This window comes from Patagioenas fasciata, chromosome Z (genome assembly GCF_037038585.1).
Source record: "Patagioenas fasciata isolate bPatFas1 chromosome Z, bPatFas1.hap1, whole genome shotgun sequence".
NCBI lineage: Eukaryota > Metazoa > Chordata > Aves > Columbiformes > Columbidae > Patagioenas > Patagioenas fasciata.
In genome coordinates this window covers 44965236-44986452 of record NC_092560.1, presented here as the reverse complement: position 1 = coordinate 44986452, position 21217 = coordinate 44965236, and the positions used below count along the sequence as shown (strand labels likewise).

Here is a 21217-nt window from a genome sequence, read left to right as displayed (position 1 = left end):
TTTCTATTTTGATTGACCCTACATGTAGTAAATTTTATAAACAGTAGAACAAAGCCTGTTTTGAGAGAGCGCCTAGTAACAATATAATTCTGTTCAGTGAACATAAACACAAAAAGAAATTAAGATACACTTGGAGCTAGCTTTGCATACCTTAAACCCAGATGTTAACAGTAGCATACTATATTAAAATATCATTCTCTCAGTCTAAGTAGTCCTGCTAAAAAACATGGAGAAGCAGGGATCATTAATCTCACTGAATATCATACTAACATGTTTTACAGTCTAAGGACCTAATGAACTATGTTTTTTTTTCTCTGAAGACACAGCCTTACTGTCTAAAGACCTAGTAACTGCAAGTAACCCTGTCATCTTGAACCATCAGTCACCACTTCCATTCTGAGTTTCCTGAAGGGACTTTCAGCCAAAGAACTAAATTTTAAAACAAAAAGGAACCACAATCTATCTTGCCTTTTCTTGAGAAGATACACTAGTGACACACACCAATTTGACCTTCTAACATGCCAGTCAGCTGAGCATCTACTTACTTTTCATCCCAAACATGATCACCTCTGTGGAAGATAACTAGGTTATTTTCAGGGTCCAGAGCCAACCCAGAAACTTGGCCTAGTTTGAGGTCTAACCCAGGCCACTCCACAGCCTCTTCTATGTGGAAATCTGACCAAAGAAACAAACAGAAGACAGACATTTATGTCACATATTTGTAAAAAAACATGGCTAACTAGCATTTGGTCCAGACTGCTGGCAGTCATATGGACATTTTCTTACATGCAATAGTTCCATTAATGCATTGCAATTCAATTCCAAGCATAGTTCCATCACAGTAGAGCATGCATGAGCACTGGCATGATGCTACATAGAGGTTGAACAGAAACTTCAAAACTTCTTCTGACTCCATTGTTTTCTCCATCTTATAAGGATACAGATACATAGACTATAAAAGTTTCAGGAGCTCTGTGAATACTTTCTACATTGAACAATTACGGAAATACACAACTACTATCCAAAAACCAGCAGGCAGATTTAAATATTAACCTATCAGTGCTTTATCAAAAACACATAACAAAGACTATGTATCACTAACTACATATCAGAAGTGGTTGATTCACACTTTCTTTCAAAAAAGTTTTTAACACTAAGGAAAAAAATACAGGGAAGAACGAGAAACAGCAACAAGAATCAAATAAAACAATAATTCTGTGACGTATGCCTATGACATTTCTTGCAGCCAACAAAAGCATCAGTTCTGGATAGAGTTCATATCCTAATCCAAATATTATAGGCATGAATAGAAAATAGATGTCTAAATCTGATGGAAGGGATGAAGAAGGGTAGAATATCTGTTATTGTTTTTGCCATAACACACTATTTTTAAGAATAAATTCTTGATAGTTTTTGAATAACACAAATCTGCTTTTCACACTAAATCAGCTGCATAGGATTTAGCAAGTGAACCATTAGTAAAAGGTTGGATACTTCTCTTGTCTGAGTTAAATCCTACTACTCAATCAAGGAAGAAAAATTTAGTTTCCACTTAAAGATTAAAATTAAAAACATAAAAGGATGTTTACACCAACCTCTGTTTTATGTAAAAATAGGCTTACACTGATCAAAGGCATGAACAGTCCCGAATTGGAAAAAGTTGAAGCTTCTTGTCTGCAGGGTTTAACTTCTCACAAACTGACTGCTTAAATGCTATTTGGAAGTCTGGTCTGGGTTGCTTTGGCAGTATTAAGAGATAATTGAACAATATTCCCCAAAACAAAAAATGTAATGGCAGTAAAATGTCACTAATTCTGGTCGAAGAAAGAAAGAAACAAACAAAATGCCTTTTACATGTTAGGAAATCCACCACTCCTTTCTTTCAGAATGTTTTTTTTCAGCATAATTCAGGTATTTCTAATGTGCAGACTTTGTATGTAGGCATGTATAGCCAAACTGAAGGTGAATGAAAAGCAACTTCTTTGCAGTTACATGAAAGTGGACCTATTTCACTTGTATTCAATGTGTCTGACACCATCATACTATACTTTGCAACTTTCACTTCACCCAAAGTTTGTGTTTTGTCATGATCCTAAAAACCAATCACTGGGGTGCCATCTAGCCAAGTGAAACACATATCCCCATTCACAAAGTGTCAGAACACCCACGCTTTCACACATGGCAGGTCACAGACCTTACCACACAGCACCCAAGGATTTTGAGAGGGTTCAGCTGGAAGTGATCTTCTAATGAAAGGAAAAATGAAAAGGGAAACAATGCCCAAAATCTTAGGTCACCTCTGCAATCCAGCTTTTCTGATAAGCATTTGCCCTCCCCCACTTCCATTTCACTTGGAAGAGATGTTGTCTGAGGAGTAACAGAAAGCATGGAGTGGAAGGAAAACCGTTTTCTACAATCTACACAGGAAAAAGATGAAACCAGTGCTGAAAACCTATCACAGGCCAGGTAATAACTTACCTTTGTAGTTTTAGATACCATGGCTAGAGTAGGTGACACAGAAACTCTTTAGGCTAATACAAACCTAGGACAAGCCTGATAAAATCAACATATGTAGTGAATTAGAAACTTCAGAATCTGAAACTGTAGTAATTAGAAACTTCTAAAACAAGAAGTTCTACCCTGTAGCAATTTTAGCTGAGCAAAAGTTCCAAGCTAAAATAAAAGCTGTTAAGAAAAAAATCACACATATTCATAATTCTGTACAGTTCAGTTGGTTGCAGCAGGGACAGTACCAGGTATATTCTTGGACATTAGCATTTTAAAAGGAATAAATGGCTGGAAATCTGCTTCCTCACTTGCTCATCCCATATAAGTTCAAGTTAACTTGCAGAAAACTTTTGTACATTTCATGTTACAGTGCCCTTTGGCCTCTGAGCCATTTCCAAAAGAGCTAGAAAAATGGAAAGGCTAAACATAGAAAGCCTCTTTGGCCTCTGTAAAATTCAGCCTCTCAAAAGATATGTACTATAAAACAAAAAATGTTTATACTTAAAGGACTAAAAGATTTCTAATAGATCAAAGCAACAGATTGAATGGATGGTGAAATACAGTCTAATTGTAAAAACTCCAGTCTCTACACAACCTTTAGATTTTCCCACACTCTCCCAAAATTGGTTTCTACTGTTTTCTTTACTTTTCCCTTGGAAACTCTCATACTGAAAGTCCTTTTATACAGGTTTCTCTTAAGGCATACAGCTTTTTACAAAAACTTTCTTACTAAATTTAGACTTTGTTTATCTAAGACTGATTATTAACTCCCTAAAAAACTAAAGGGTCTTTAGAAGTTATACATGAAAACAAAGAAAATTACTTTTTGCCATTAAAATACTTCATAATTACTTTTTAATAGACATATATATGTATATAGCCACCAATTTTGTTGTAAATGAGGTTTCTAAACCAAGTAACAGATCTTCTGCCTTCTAATTTAGTGTAATTCCTTTTATCAATAAAACTATAAAGAATTACACAGATTTAGAACATACAAATCATCTCTAATCTCTCTACAAATGAAAGAATAAAGCCTTATTTATTGGCAAAATTGCAATTCACTGTCCAGAAATCCCTGGAAGCTCCTGCTAGCTTTTAACACTACAAAGTTAGTCATATTGCATACACTCCCTGTCATCAGAGTAGTCATTTAAATCTTGAAAAATATAAGTAAGCACTACACAAAGGAGTTTTAAAAATTGGAAAAATCACACTGTTTGCTTTAATCAAGAGGTCTAATTGCACTGGTTGCAGCGATGTTGAACAAGCTGACTGTTAAGTGGACAGTCTTGGGTAATAAGATAACAACACTGCAGGAAGAGCAGTAGTGTATAGTTATAAACATAACATTTATAAGAACCTTACTTAACAAATTGGTCACTTGCTATTTCAGACCAGTTACTTGTTTAGTATCTGAATATTTGCAAGACTGAAAATATTAGACTATTTTAAGGCTAGTAATTTTTCAAAAGTTAAATGAAATTAATTTAACAGCAACCAGTCTTGTCCTAAGAAATACTGAAAAAATTTTAAATGCAATATAGTAAGGGTTTTTATGAAGAGTGCAAGTTTTTTTACTAAATAGAGACCAGTTAAAATAGGTTCCACCTCATCCTCTGAAAATAAAAATTCTGTTATGAAAGGTTCTGTTTTTCTAATACAAAAATACTACACAAAGCAGAAATTCAACATATGCTTAAAAGAATGTATTGCCTTAAAAGCTCTTTTGCCGAAAGATGGCGCTGACAGCTTCTGCAGTTCCAAATTTCTATAGTTAGCAGTATCACAAACACAGAGAAAAAAAATCAATGTTAATTAAGATTTCAGTTTTCCTTTTTGTTGTAACTCAAAATTGCATCATTGGAAAGTCTGTTTATTAATTAGTCCTCCGCCAACAAATTCTCCCAAAATGAATATATAGCTACTAAGGTAGTCGAGCAAATGCTTTCTGTAGTTAGAATTCATGCCATATGGTATGCCAACTAAGCCATTTATTCAGTTCACTGACACTTCCTCCTCTGGATCTGTTATAACAGAAAGGAAATTTCTTTTTTCCCCTCTACATAACACATGCTATTAGTCTGAAATGAACAAACTCTTTCTGCAGAAATGCTACACACACTACTCTTCCAAGTATTGAATTCCAGTGTTGCTTATGGAATTATTTATGATTTACACTTATGTCAGGTACATGGTAAAATCCCACCTGTTTTTTGCCCCTACGCTAATAACTTGACAGGCTCTCATTTAACTGACTAGCATAACATAACATTGGAAAATCCTCATGTCTTCAGTTTTCTTGTAAACACAAACCCAGAATTTTGCTGAATGTGAATACTATAACAGAATCTCACACAGGCATAGACAATTAATGTTAACATTTTGAACTGAAATAAAAATCAAATGAATTATGAATGATGTATATTTGTGTACAACAGTACTTGGAAATACCAAGCTGGCTGGTTGCAACATAAAAGGATGTGCTGCTATAGCTACGCATACAGATGTATTTCATGCATACATACCAGTTTCTTTTATGAGATGTTTGTCACATGCTGCATTATCTGTCTTTCCACATTAGCAAGTAGGACTAAACATGATCAATAGCACACAGACCAAAATGCAAGTAAAACAAACACAATACTTCCATGGTTTCTGCTGTCATAGAAACCTGAAGGGAATGAATTATAATCCTAGTATAATCAAACAGCCTGTCCAAGTATATATGAATAGCCAAGCCCAATTTGAAATAAATACGCAGAATATTTTACTTCTCAATAATTTTTCAGGATTAACTATCACTCTTTCTCAATGCAAGAAAAAATGTCTGATAGAAGTACAGAAACAAATTTTATAAAATCTTGTATCTGACAAACCAACGTAATCATAAAAGGCATTGATTATCCCGGTGATCATTTCATAGTAGTTACTTGTATCAAGAAAATTATTCACTTCCCCTGACTACTATATCCTGCGTTTACCTTGTTTTTGCATGATTCATATAAAATCATTAAGAAAAGTCCTGACAGTAGAAAAAATACTACATGTTCAAAAAATTACTGGTATTGTGCCACTGATTTACATTCTTTCTTCACACACTGAGGGGAAAAGAACCCCAGTCAAATACCTCTAAAACAGAGGGAAAACATTTCCATAACTAGGAAAACTGTCATGTAAAATACATTCAAGCATCAACTGATATTCCCTTCAGATTTTGCTAATGTGGATCACAGCTCTTATATTGCATTTCATTGTATAAAATTAACCCCTAACCCACCTCCTACATGTTCTTTTTCCCAACTTCCCTCACCATGTTTAGGCAGTTGTAAAGAGAAATGTCTGTGGTCTGGTGGCCTCAAGGTAGGCTTTAGTTTGTGAAATTTGTGAATTCTGTCTCTGACAAGAATAGTATTGTCCCCCTCATCATGACTTGTAATCTCTCTGGCAAGATCCTTCTTTTGGACTGCATTAGCAATCTCAGCTACAAGATCTGATTCTGCCTTTTCTGTAGGATTATGCTTATGCACACGTACAACATCTTCCCTTTCTCCTAGCAGCTTGGAAAGGAGTGAATAGAAATCACCTGTACAGAAAAGAGAAAAGATAAGAGGAAAGAAGGGAAAAAAACAATTATAACAGATCATGTAGTTTCAGAAAGCTTCAGCAAAGTATAATGTACCAAAGTTATTCAAACAGTCATTGTCAAAAGTAGTATAAGATGGAAGTGTTTCAGCCTTGGGAACTGAATGAGCCAAGTTTCTGGCTTGAAAAGATAGTGCCAAATCATTATTAACTTAAATTTACATATAAATGTCTACTTTCACCTGACACGCTGGCATCAAAAAATAAAAAAGTATGCACATTTCAGAAAAATAATATTTATAATAGAATTATCTGGGTTTGTCAGGTTAATGCAGACTTATTCTATTTTTATAAAACAAAGAGTAAAAAATTCTATAGTTTGATCGGTTTGTTCACTTATAATAATAATGACAATAACAGACAGTCATGTTGCATTTCAAAATATATTTCTTTGAAATCTGCCATCACGTAAGCAGCTTAGGCTGTAAGAAAATAAGCTAGCACATTTGCAAACAGATTCCATAGAACATACTATAGAAAGAAGACACACTAGTATAATAGAGTGATCCATTAAATTTTCATTTATTAATTTGTTTTGGGTCCTGTACCTCTTCTTCCTCCACATACTAACACCCATTAGTCACAATATCTTCTGCTAATCCAGCGAACAGTATTTTCTCAAGCTGCTTGCTAGCAACACAGTTATCACTATAGTTTGCTTAGACAGCAACAAGCATTTCAGTAAACTCCAGAACAATAGTTCCAAACAAACAACCTAAAATTAGGTATGCAAATTCCAGAACCATAACTTTCTTCACAAAATATTCAAAACACCCAAACAGGTTTTGATGAAGCCAGTGTTAAATTCTTTTTTCAGGTTTAAATAAAGTGATGACATGCTGACAAGTATATCCCTTGCTTCTAATTCTCTGTTACCCAGCAGGTACCCAACTTGTTAGAATTTACTAACCAACCAAATAGCTTGGCTGCCTGAAACTATTGTAAGTTGTGTTAAACACAACTGCACCATCTGAATGGAAAGAGACATCAAATATGCTTTAAGATTTAATGCAAGTAAGTATACTTCTATTTCATTTCAAGTACAAATCACTCCTAATTAAGAATTTGTATTATTTTATGACAGACTATTGTCATGGTTTAACCCAAGCTAGCAATACAACCACAGTAGCTGCTCACTCACCAATAGGGGAAAGAATGAAAGGGAAGGGAGAAACCTAGATTGAGATATACACAGAGATATACACAGTTCAATAAAATAACAAAATACTAATACACTACTAGTAAATATATATACATAAAATAGAAATAAAAGATACTGAATGCAATTCCTCATGAACTCTGTCCACAAGGAGCAGTCAGTCCCAGGAAGCAAACAGTCCTGAACAGCCGATTCCAAAGAGAGAAAGAGGAAAAAAGGCAAAAAGGCCCAGAGGCCTCTGCAAAATGGCAAAAGGCTGAACTAAATGTCCTGAACCAAACTTCCCTGACTCCGACAAAAAGAGCAAAGAATAACACAAGAGAGAGAGCTAGAGCACCCAAGAGACCAGAAGATCCCAACTCTCCCTAAATACAAAGCATGACGTTAATGGGATGGAATACTGTTATTGATAGAGTCTGGATGTCAGTCAAACCCTGCCCCATCCATGCCCCCCTTCCTCAATGCCTCACACCTGTGGGCAGAGCACTCAGAGTGTCCTTGGCTTTCAGACAAGAGCAATTAAAAACATTAACTCTGTGCTGGGGTGTTATCTCTCGTTCTCAGACTAAGTTCAAATAATGATCGTGCTAGCTATGAAAAATAAAGGTTTCTAACTGCATGAAGAAAATTAACTCATTTTCAATCAAACCAGCACAATTATATATGACATTTTTTTAGAAAACTAAAACTATAACTAATGAAGCTTTCACAAAAAAAACCCCAAAAAAACAACCAAACCAACCAATCAACTGAAAAACCCCAAACAAACAAAAAAACCCCACCAAAAAACAGCAACAACAAAAACCAGAACCAGAAACCATCACTTGCAGCCTGGGACAGAGGAAATGAAGTCTTTTGGAAATGACCCTAAGAGAATCTGTCATGGTCATAATCAATGATTTTTGAGTAGGATTCCATTCCTTGCCCCTGGAAATGAAATATCCAATATCTTCTGTCAGAAAACACTTACTAAGCTAATCTTTTGAAGGGCTAATTTCAAAGAAATTGTTAGGCTATATAACAAATATGAATTATTTGCTTCAAATACAATTATGAAGCTAGAATGCTTCAAAATCCTAATACTGCCATTCGACTAGTCCAGTTACTGATTCAGACTAAATACAAATATTCAAAAAGTATGATACAATAGAAGGTTTGGATACAAACCATATTTATGCTGAGAAAGGTTTATAATTACATTAATAGGGTTATTTTCTACATAAAGCACCCCAAAATTGGTGCTGATGTAGAAACACACCAGGAATTTCCTTTAACTAGGAAACATTCAGTGTTACAATACTCGCCATTGGCCTAAACTACATTTTTGCATCATTTTAAAAATTAGTTTATATTTATAAATGTTTCGTCCATGGCTGGAGACCCACAGATGAGCAAAGTCCAGTGACTTTTCTATATGTGATTAATTTCCAGTGGAGAAGTCTGAATAGTAAAAGTGGTGTGAGAAGCCTCCCTAAACCAGCAAACCAAGTGCTATTTCAAACTGCAGACGTTTTTGAAGCAGCTTTAGTGACCTTTGCCCAGTCCACTCTTTCCTAGTTCCATATCAACTGTCATATCAATTTACTTGCAATTCTTGGTCATAAAAAAGAACAACATGCTACAGGTTTCAGATCCCTAACTCAACTCATAAGCTCATTCTGTTTGAACAATGAAGCTTGCTAACTTCCTGCTTCAGCCAAAGACATCACATTTCTTTTGTAAAATGGTACTCTAAAACACATATTGCTTGTAGATTTAAAAACAAAACAAAACACCAAACCAAAACAACAACAACCAAAAAAAAAAAAAGCTTCAATTTATCTGTCCAAAATTATCTTCTCTTACTACAAAAGAAACTGTTAAGAGATAGGACTCATTGGAGGGCAAGAAAAGAGCAGGGCAGTCCAACTTAAAACCAGCAAAAACCCAGGGAAAAATTTTTTTGACAAGGTGGTTTTACAGAAAATTCCAGTGATATTTATGGCAGCTATTAACCAGGGATTCAGCTCCAATAGATTGATCAGTTTTGGTTTTCTCCTACCACTGAGCCTATGATCACAAGATGTAAGAGGAATTTTCAAACAGCGGACTACTGAGTAAGGTACTTTGAATGCATCACTATTAGTGGCTATAGATGAGATATTTTCCAAACTGAGTTTGTCTTATTAATGCTTTCATCAAGCAGAAGTGTTGTAACCACAACAGTTAAGAATATTTAGGAACCATCTGAATATATGGAAAAGGGTGTGCTTCAGAGAGTGAAAGTGGTCTGAAGTGTAGCTGCTCTGAAACTGTGATCTTTACCTTAAGTAAATGTGTTTGAGGGAATGAATATGAAACCTCTACACCTTAAGTTCAAAAGACATCCATGAAGCCTACATATCAAAGTACCACACAGTATCACAGTATGTTTGGGACTGCAAGGGACCTCAGAAGATCACCTAGTCCAATCCCCCTGCCAAAGCAGGAACACCTAGATGAGGTCACACAGGAACATGTCCAGGTGGGTTTTCAATGTCTCCAGGGAAGGAGGCTCCACAACCCCCCTGGGCAGCCTGTTCCAGTGCTTCGTCACCCTCACTGAGAAGTTTCTTCTCATATTTAAGTGGAACTTCTTGTGTTCCAGCTTAAATCCATTACCCTTCGTCCTATCATTTGTCACCGAGAAGAGCCTGGCTCCATCCTCATGGCACTCACCTTTTATATACTTATAGACTTTAATAAGGGCCCCCCTTAGTCTCCTCTTCTCCAAACTAAAGAGACCCAGCTCCCTCAGTCTTTCCTTATAAGGGAGATGCTCCACTCCCTTAGTCATTTTTGTTGCCCTGCGCTGGACTCTCTCCAGCAGTTCCCTGTCCTTCTTGAACTGAGGGGCCCAGAACTGGACACAATATTCCAGATGGGGTCTCACCAGGACGGAGTAGAGGGGAAGGAGAACCTCTTTCGATCTACTAACCACCCCTCTTCTAATATACCCCAGGATGCCACTGGCCTCCCTGGCCACAAGGGCACAGTGCTGGCTCATGGTCATCCTGGTGTCCACCAGGACCCCCAGGTCCCTTTCCCCTACACTGCTTTCTAATAGGTCATTTCCCAGCCTATACTGGAACCTGGGGTTGTTCCTGTCCATATACAGAACTCTACACTTTTCCCTTGTTAAATTTAATCAGGTTATTCCCCACCCAACTCTCCAGCCTGTCCAGGTCCTGCTGGATGGCAGCACAGCCTTCTGGCGTGTCAGCCACTCCTCCCAGCTTAGTGTCATCAGCAAGCTTGCTGACAGTACACTCGATTTCCTTGTCTAAATTGTTAAATAATATTGGCCCCAGTACTGACCCCTGAGGCGCTCCACTAGATTCTGGCCTCCAACTGGACTCCACACCATTGACTACCACTCTCTTGCTTCTCTCCTTAAGCCAGTTTGCAACCCACCTCATTACTCTATTGTCCAGACCACACTTCCTCAACTTAGCAGCTAGGATGCTATGGGAGACTGTGTCAAAGGCTTTACTGAAGTCAAGGTAGACCACATACACCGCTCTGCCATCATCCATCCACCTTGTTACATTCTCGTAAAAGGCTACGAGGTTGGTCAAGCATGACTCACCCTTAGTAAAGCCATGCTGACTGCCCCTAATAACCCTCTTATCCTTGATATGCCTTGAGATGGCACCAAGGACAAGCCATTCCATTACTTTCCGAGGGACGGAGGTGAGGCTGAGCGGTCTATAATTACCCGGGTCCTCCTTCTTGCCCTTTTTGAAGACTGGAGTGACATTTGCTTTCCTTCAATCCTCAGGCACCTCTCCCGTTTCCCAAGACTTGGCAAAGATGATGGAGAGCGGTCTAGCAATGACCTCAGCCAGTTCCCTCAGCACCTGTGGGTGCATCTCATCTGGACCCATGGATTTACGGATGTCCAGACTACTTAATTGCTCCCTAACCCAGTCCTCATCGACTAAAGCAAACTCCTCCATTGACCTGGCTTCATCCGGGGTCTCAGGGGTACAGGGTTCCCCAGGACAGCCTCCAGCAGAGTAGACAGAGACAAGGAAGGCATTCAGTAATTCTGCCTTCTCTGTATCTTCTGTCACCAAGGCACCCACCCCATTCATCAGTGGGCCTACATTGTCGTTGCTGTTAGTTTTATCTGCTACGTACTTGAAAAAGCTCTTTTTGCTGTCCTTGAACCCTTTCGCCAGGTTTAATTCTAAGGAGGCCTTGGCTATCCTAGCTGCTTTCCTACATCCTCTAACAGCAGCCTTATATTCCTCCCAAGTGGCCAGCCCCTGCTTCCATGACCTGTAAACTCTCCTATTCTGCTTGAGTATACCCAACAGATCCCTATTTAAGTACACAGGTCTCCTGGCTCCCTTCCTTGACTTCCTGCGTGTTGGGATGCTCTGATCCTGAGCATGGAAGAAGCAATCCCTGAATGCAATCCAGCTATCTTGGGCCCCTTTACCTTCAAGCAGCCTTGCCCATGGGATTTCCCCCAGCAATTGCTTGAAAAGGCCGAAGTTAGCCCTGCTAAAGTCCAGGGTTGCAATTCTACTTATTGCCCTGGTCCTACCACACAAGATGCTGAACTCCACCATCTCATGGTCACTGCAACCCAGGCAGCCCTCAACCTTTATTGCTTCGGCCAGACCCTCCTTGTTAGTGAGGATGAGATCCAGCAGCGCTCCTCTCCTGGTCGGCTCCTCCACCATCTGCATGAGGAAGTTATCATCAATGCACTGGAGGAACCTCCTGGACTGTGGCTGGCTGGCTGAATGGTCCTTCCAGCAAACATCAGGGAAGTTAAAATCACCCACAACAACCAGGGCCTGTGACCGTGAGGCCACTCTCAGCTGCTCATAGAAGGCCCCATCAACTTCTCCAGCCTGATCTGGTGGCCTATAATAGACACCTATAACCGTATCACCCCTGTCAGCCTGTCTCTTGATCCTGACTCATACACTCTCAACTCGTTCCTCATCCGCTCCTGGGCAGAATTTAGTACATTGCAGTTGCTCTCTCACATAGAGAGCAACTCCACCACCACGCCTGGCTGGCCCGTCTTTCCTGAAAAGGGCGTAGCCATCCATGACCACATTCCAGTCATGTGAACTGTCCCACCATGTTTCTGTAATTGCCACTAGATCGTAACCTTCTGATCGAACACAGGATTCTAACTCCTCCTGCTTATTCCCCATGCTGCGTGCATTGGTATACAGGCATTTCAGGGAGCATGCCGAGCACACTGATTTCTCCCTAGGACTACAGGAGCCCACCTGGTCCTCATCGGTTCTAGAATGCTGCCCCACTGGGACAAGCCCAGATTCAACCCTATCCCCCTTCGAACCTAGTTTAAAGCTCTCCAAATGAGCCCAGCTAATTCCTGTCCCAGCCTCCTTTTGCCCCTGCAAGATAAACCTTTCCCGTGTAACACTGTCCGGACTGGAGTCTTATAAAACCAGCCATTATCAAAAAATCCAAAGCCCTGCCTGTAGGACCAGCCTTGGAGCCAATCATTTACAGTCTGAATTTTCCTCTTCCATCCCACATCGTCATTCGAAGATGGAAGGAGTGAAGAGAAGATCACTTGAGCCCCTGAGTCTTTCACCATCCTTCCCAAGGCCTTGAAATCTTTCTTCATTCCCCTCAGACTACGGGAAGCAGCTTCCTCCCCATCTGTCTGGAAGACCAGCAGTGGGTAGTAGTCTGTTGGGTGCACCAGTCTGGAGAGCTCTCTAGCGATATCCTTGATCCGGGCACCAGGCAGACTGCAAACTTCCCTATGATGAGGGTCAACCCTGCATATTGGGCCCTCTGTTCCTCTCAGGAGGGAATTTCCTATTACAATTACCCTTCTTCTTATTGGAGGCAGTCTTGAGTTGTGGAGTCAACTGCCTCTTCCTAAGTGACCTTGTAGGCAGGTCTGGCACCACCTCCTCACCTACCTCTTCTTCAAGATCCAGGGCCTCAAACCTATTATGTAGGGGCGCCTGGGGAAGCAAAGCAGGCGACCATGGTCATCAGCAGTGTGGGACGCTGGCAAAGGTAAGAGAGTCTGACAGGCAAAGAGCGATCTCTGCGCCCTGCTGCACAAACTACCACACCCTCTGCTGCAGCACAGTGTGGGTGGGACTCCATATGCTTGGTACAAACAGCGGGTTGAAGTCCTCTGTCAATTTCTTGGCATCTTGACACAACTCAGAGTATTTACATAGCTGAAAATATGTGTGCAGATGTGAAAAGGAAGAATTGAAGCTTCCTGATTACTCGATGTATGTAACTGTTTCCTAAACTCTGCACATCGAGTGGAGGTCCCATATTATTTGAGACCAATGTTTTTCAGCTTTGTTTGTAGTCCCTAGGCAGATTCCAATAACTTTGTAAGGAGTATATTTTTAAGAAGTAGTTCAGAATTCACTGCAGACAACTAGCAAAGAGCAGACTCATGTTGTTTCTAATTAACAGTTGCCTTCTGCAAAGCAATATCCAGCAAATATAAAAGCACAGTCCCGTGTTGCTGCTTTACAGCTGTCTTGTATTAGCTGGAACAGTTGAAGGATGTTGCTAGCCTGAAGATACTCAATGAGAAAGGAACACCAGAAAGATGCATCACATTATTTGTTTGGTCTTGTTTGAGATGAGACAGCCTGGTCTTTAGAATGCCCAAGTATGACTAGAATAATACATGAGTAAATTAACAACTTGCTCTGGTTAAAATAACAGAAGTCTAGCCCTGCAGTACCAGGGAAGCTGACTGATCAGGTTAGTTTCACAGAGGATATTTACACACACATCTTATATGTAAGCTCTCAGGAAACTTCCCTTTATGCAATACAGTTCAAGATGATTGGCTACAAATACCTAGAGTTTATTCTCTTCTGGAGGAAGTGATAGCTGTGAAGACCAACATCTCCAGAATGAAACAATGCAGAAGCATATGCCAGTAAGTATAAACTTAATTACTATGGTGGTTCTACACTAGGCAAATTCATTTTACATAAATGTTCTGGAAAACAGTCATACAAACAAATTAAATGGTAACACTGGTGATTTAATTGCAAACTGTGAGCTGAACCTCACCTGATCTCAATAAAAGATCAGATTAGCTTAAGGTTAACAAAACAGTTTAGTGTATTCACCACTAAGGTCTGGGTAGAATCCCAATGGTGTTGAACTATCCACATCTAAAAATGGACCGTTTTTTTCAGTGATAAGAGTGCGATTGCCCAAACTTGTGGCCAGCAGTTGCTGTCCATGGTACCTATACAGCACACTGTTATCCTGTTGGAAGCACTCACTTCCAGCCTGGATGAAGTATCTACCATGGTCCTGCAGGATCAAGCTATGAGATAGATGGAAAGTTCAGCCACAGTAAGCCTATCCACAGAGTTTGAAGGTGTAGTTGTTAAGATACATATGTCAAAACTTATTTTACTGAATTTTAGAAAAAAGGCTGGAATACCCTGGTGGTGTCTGAGAAGTCTCATCTCCAGAATATGTATTTGTGTCATAACACCTGCACATCTTCACTGAGACAGTTCAGATAGGCTCCCCAGTCTGTCACTAGCCTTCCAGACTGTTCTGAGGAATCAGACTGAACAGGATTTCAAACATGTAGCCACTACTGCAGCCTTCAGACAAAACAATGTCTTACCAGGAAATAACCAGAACTGAGGGATTAAGACAAAAAATCAAGCAAGTAGTACTCTGTGTTGACAGGGGACCAGTACTGGAAAGTTGAACTGTGTGTTGCAGCAGCCTAGTTGGTGTGAATACTAGTATTTCAAGTCTCCTGTATTTGAGCATGTCTGATCCGACACTGAGCCAGTATGTTGGTCCCTCTAAACTCATGTCTCAGTCCTATTATGATTATATTACAATAAGAGGCAAGTTTTCATACCTGACTTAGGGTTTCTGAATTATCTCTGAATAAAATGGAGTATTATGAGACTGCATATTTCTGTCTTACCAGGCTATGCTTCTGTTTAGCATCTGGCAAAAATGATCAGTGTTTTACCTTTTCAGAAGTGCTGAAATCAGGGTCCGAATGATACTGACTCCAGTTATGTTAAGAGTCATACCAGAGAATGTGTACTTCAGCTGAAGAACTATCTTCCTGATGAAGATACAGAAATCTAACTGCATGTACCACCTTCAAGACCGTGTCATCATGAACAAATGCCTTCCAAATAAACATTTATCAAAATCAATTTCCTTTGCCTTCTTTGTCTGCTAAATAAAGCTACTAAGCCACATAGACAACACTGATGGTAGAAAAGATAGGTGGAAAAGCACGGAAAGACATTGCAGAAGTGAATAAAATCTAGTGTCTATTTACTTCAAGTGATATTGGACACGGTTTGACACAATAGGCCAAAACAACTTTCAAAGTGGCTCCTAGTCTGCTGTTATTTTTCACGCAAATCTGTTGTTTTGATGAAAGCATTGGAAAGATTCCTAAGCACTAAAAAATACTAAGGTTGTTTTCTTTTTGAAGATATTTGAGGGGCTTGGGGGAGGGGGTATAGATACGACTAAGTGAAAAGGGATAAGCTGCTCTAGAAATTTTTGTTTACCGTCACTGTGCACTAAGCGATGGGCACTCACAGCGCAGCCAAACTGACATGTTTGAATAACAGGAACTGTATCTACTCTCAAGGCATTTCTAAGCAGCTTGCAGAGCTAAAAAAAAAAAAAAAAAAAAAAAAAAAAAAAAAAAAAAAAAAAAAAAAGATGAAAGAAAAGGCTTAAAAAATACAATCATTAGCTGTTTTCTTCTGTCTGCCTGTCCCTAAGAACGGCTTTTACAGCTATTGCTACATAAAGGTACCTTCTTTGGTTTTAATTAATTGTTTATTTTTTCTTCTTCTTTTTTTTTTTTTTTTTTTTTTTAACTGTCAGAATGTTTTAATGCACAAACGTTTTGAGAGTTCAAGCGTAGTTTATAAAATCCCTAGGTCAAAGGAGTTTATAAGTGGGAGAAAGAGTGTTTAAGATAAGACAAAGTATGAAAGAACATGAAAGAATCTACGCTGAGGATTACATTTTGTTACATATGCATGTTCTTCATCAACAAATCAGAACCTGAGACTCAAAACCCAAGCTGGTTGTGGTTTTCTAATTGGTCTATTCTTTCCTTTCCTTCCTGACTAGTAATAAGTTTGGGACAAGCACCAATCACTTCATTAGTATAAAAGGTATTTATCAGCTCCTGCTAAATGAGTAGCAATAAACACAACAGTTTTCCTACATATAACTTTGCTTTTCTCATGTGGATGTATTACACATATTTGTTATTCGGGCACACAGTATGTTAGTTCCATCTGAAACTTCTACTTAATGCAGTACATACTTGCAAAGATATTTCTTCTCACAAAATGACAAGTATGAAACTATGTTTATTAAAGAGTACTTCTGTTATCTTCAATTTACTTCTTTCAAGCATAATCATGCTTTAGTATAAAAAGTCATGAAAATTATAAAAATGAACTAATTTTGCAATATTATTATTATTATTATTATTAAAATAATCAAAAGTTTAATTTTCTTTCCCTTCTTTGGCTCCTAGATGAAGCAACTAAGCTGCTGCTGCTTCTTCTTCACAATGTGTTTTATATTTGTGCTATAACTTCATCATTTCTCTGTACTCTTCCAGTACTAACACAATGTTCCCCTTCCATTTCTTCAGACATATTAATAATATTATAAGCAGTTTTTGCAGCTATTCATTGATAAGTTGTCTTTTACTTTACAGGAAATACCTAGGGAAAGTCCCTCTATAATTTTAAGAACGGGAGAACATAAACCAGATGTCAAACAGTGAACACTGAAAAATTCAGTTTAAAATGGTTTCTTTCCATTATTGTTATATTATTTTCCTATTTAGGTATGCAACCTATAACAAATGGGTTTTTTTTGCTTAGATCTCCTTCCTTTACTGTGCTTTTGTAAAGATTATGACTAATTCTATTCTAACTGAATCAAAAGCTCATCTTTTTTTCACAACTTTGAGCAGGATCTTTCAGCATTGAAACAACCAGTAAATCCTCTGCAATTTTGAATCTTCCTAATTATACTTCTCTAACTGTAAATATCGCTTTTTACACCTTTCAGTAGCATTTTCTTCCAAGGTTTAATTCAATCACTTTCTCTTACTTCTATACTCTATTCACGGGACTTAATATAATCTTTCAGGACCAAAATGGCATCCCAAGCCTGAAAACATGTAAAGCTTTTCTCATGTGTCTGACCTTAATTTAAAAATGTCCCTAGCACTTCACTCTAGGCATCCCACATCAATAATGGAAAGTGAATTTGTCTTCTGTTTCAAGCCTCATCCTTGCTTCATCAACCTAAGAAATTTTAACCACCTACCAAATTGAACTCCTCTGTTTTCTTACAACCACACACAAACTAGCAAAGGTAAATTATGACAAATTTAGATTAGAAAGGAACATAACTCATGGCTACATGTACTGGCTTAAATATATATCAACTCTTATTGGTTGACTCTGCTGCCATGTTTACCATGTAATACTGTCACAGAAATACAAAATTTAATTGCCTGAAAAATGAAGGAACCTGCCTGCATGCTGATACTCCTTTCCTCTTTCTTTCATCACCTATACCATCAGAAATGAGAGATGAGGCAGAAAGAGGAGGAGCTATACCTTCTTTCACTTAAATCAGTCAGAAACTTCTATCCCAGATACAAAAAGCCTTGTTCAGTACATTTTTGTTGTAACAAGCTTTTCACAGAAATGCACAAGTGAACAGCAAAATATGCAACACTGAACAGACATTTCGGTTTCTCAACTCACAGGTTCAGCTACAGCTTAGCAAAATTCCAGCAATGTAACAAAAACGTTGTGCAAAATTCTTTATCTCTGTGTGCATGCACTCATGTGCATACATAGCATCTGAAAGATGAGTTAGTGATCCAACAGGTAATAAAGAGCAGAATTATGTATAACCTTAATTTAGCCCCATTTAGTATGGATTATGATGATAAATTTTCTTACAAAGAAACCTCCTCATACAATCAATGGGTCATCATGATAGATTTTTCTTTAACCTCATTCAAAAACTGCCACTCCAAGCACTCATGAACAAGTGTTTTAACTGAACAGAAAGACTTCTTTTAACATTTCTGTTCCACCATCTGTTTATGAAACACTTACTGATAATAAATTACTTCATTATCACAGCCTGACCTATGAAATAAATACTGTTACTTTGCTAGAGATTACAGCCAGAACTGTAATTCTTTTGAGTGTCCACCTAGAAACATCTCAAAATATGATTTTACAGGGTACTTGGCATTGTATTTCACATCTTACATTCAAGCCACATTTCCAGTGAGTTTCAGTAGGAGCTATGTATATGCAAGACTTTAATTGTTTGTTTTGTCCGTCCTCAAAGACTAGGAAAACAGATCAGGAAATCAGACTTCACAGAGGCACCTCAGCTACCTAGAATCATTCAACAACTCTGATGAGAATCTAAAATAAAACACACTTTAATCAGAGAGCATCAAATTGTCTTAGACCGTGAAGTCATGCTGTTTATGTTGTTCTCTATTCCACTCACTACACATGTTCTAATCTCTAAAACAAGGTTGAAGTCTAGTGAGGTGTTTTTCTATGCAACCTATCTCAACATCAGAAGAGCAATTCTGTGATTGCAGACTTAAAGCCCAACTTTACAAAAGTTAACTTCTGAATGCTGGACTCAAGGTATAATATTATTTTAAATGTCAGAAGTTTAATGAGATTTCTGTTAAAAGACTCAGCTGTGTAAAAGGGACCTCACATGAGTCTAGCTGGGACATTCAAAAGGAGAGATCTTAAGTTCACTTGTACTGAACTTTACCATTTGAGCTCCTGGAATCACTTGTGCTCATGGTAAACATGAAATAATGGGAGATGAGGGGGAAAAAAGCCTTGTATTGGAAGTACAACTGACTAATACTGAGAGCAAAAGAATCACAACTTTGACTATCAGTTCAGATTCCATCATCAGAGGCAAAAATATACAAGTTACATTTTCAGTATTAACTTCTAAAGTCCCTAAGCCAGATAAAAGCAAAAATGTACTTTTTAAAATGTCACAGTAAACATTAATACCAGAATTAACATGAAAATTTCATCTCTTTTTTTCCCCGTGCATGTGTAAGTGACATGTACATGTGTACGTACACACCCTTCTAAAACAAAACAAACAAAAAAACCCAAACCAAACAAATATAATTTTTGGTTTATATGCTGCAAGTGAATTTTCAGTTCAAGTCAGCCTTGATTTTTTTTTTAACCATTTAAACATAATTATATTGCCTTTACTAGGAAAAAAAATATGCCTTTTCTCCTTCAAAAGAAAGTTCATTATTACATCTAATGCATGCAAAACGAGATATCAAATCATGAGCCACAGGTCAACAAATTAAATATCACATATCTGTTCAACCACCACCTGTATATTACTTCCTTGTCATTAAGAAACTGCTATTGTGGTTATATAGCTTACAAGTACAGCAGCAGCTGACCTTCTCAATAGTAAAGGCTGCTTCACTGTTTGCATACCAAAACAAACCTAAACTATAACTTGCCACAGATTATAGCCAGGAAAGTGTTGAATAAAGAGAATGAAACACATTTAGGTCTTTTTTCGACAGGGAAAGAAGAGACATCTAGCAGATATGGTGAATGCTATGAACAGATAATTTTTTTGAGCACTGTATCTATTTGATATAATTTAATCAAACTCGTATTGATGAACAAAAAATAAATAACATTTGTTTTGCTAGGGACTTTGTGCTTCAGCAGGAACAGGAAACTATCCAATATGCACAAATGTCTAAATCAATTGTCTTTCCTACAATATTTAACTTCCTATGAGGAGTTAATCTTCACCAAACAGTGACACTGCTGTTTTAGAAACAATACAATGAGGTCAGGTTCATTAAGGTAAGTTCAGTTTAATTTCAACATTACAGGGATTTAGGTTTGCCTTCATGACAAATCACCACTGAGTGGTGGTTTACTTTGTGATGGTTACTACTTATTTCAATATATTTACATGGTTTATTAATGTCGTTCTGATGACTGAAAGTGATGAAATAGAAACTTTAATGTAAAAGTAATGATAACTCCCAGAGGTACTGCCTGCCAGCAGCAGGAAGTACATCTTCTAAACATATGCCCAGGCAATCATGTGTTATACACAACATTAGCAGGCAGATACTTTCACATGGCAGGCTTTTTTGTTTTCCCCTTTTGATGCAAATGCTTGAATTTAATACTAGTCACATCAAAATTTGTCTCTTTGACCCAGATTTTAAGTATCTAACAACTATTTCAATTTTAGTGAAGTAAGTGTTTACTTCAGTTACCTGAAACTGAAGAGGGAAAAATGAAGTTGCTACAATATACTGAGTCATTGAGAAAAAACCATGCAAGATAAAACAGAATTATGGAAAAATCATTAAGTACCAACTTCAGAGCAAGTCAAAGGCTGAATTTACTAAGCAACAGCTCAGAAGCAATAGAACTAATCAGAACCGAAGTTTTGGTGGATCTGTATGTTGTAGCTAAGCTTATCATACAGAGTATGTTATGCCAGAGCATAAAGGGAAAAATTCATGTTATAACCTATATCTCAGTGAAAGTATGTATTTGCTGATGTGTGGCACAGGGGACCTCCTTCAAAACCGTAGAATTTTCCTGTCATTTGGACCTTTTTCAAACTTAGTTGATACTGGCTAGCTCATTAAATTTACTTGAGCAGAGGGAGAAATTAGCAATGCAATTATATAAAACCACTTTGCTCCAAAAAAACGGACTCTAATTTGTATGTAATTTTAATAGGTCTATTTTCGCAGATCACTTCCTGCTCATGGTTTTCCCAGTG

At 37.9% G+C, this 21217-nt stretch overlaps 1 protein-coding gene across 6 annotated transcripts in view; it reads right to left on the bottom strand.

Annotated features, from left to right (window-relative positions):
• Nucleotides 1-21217, bottom strand: part of PAM (peptidylglycine alpha-amidating monooxygenase) — a 146115-nt gene that overhangs the window by 19479 nt on the left and 105419 nt on the right. For 3 of the 6 annotated variants that reach the window (XM_065860294.2, XM_065860297.2, XM_065860295.2), the window contains exons 15-16: nt 5789-6094; nt 546-675 (exon numbers count right to left, since the gene is read on the bottom strand). In XM_065860294.2, coding sequence (XP_065716366.1) covers nt 546-675; nt 5789-6094 — 436 coding nt within the window. The remainder of the gene's footprint in view (nt 1-545; nt 676-5788; nt 6095-21217) is intronic. The other 3 variants (XM_065860298.2, XM_065860300.2, XM_065860296.2) reach the window with 2 other exon arrangements.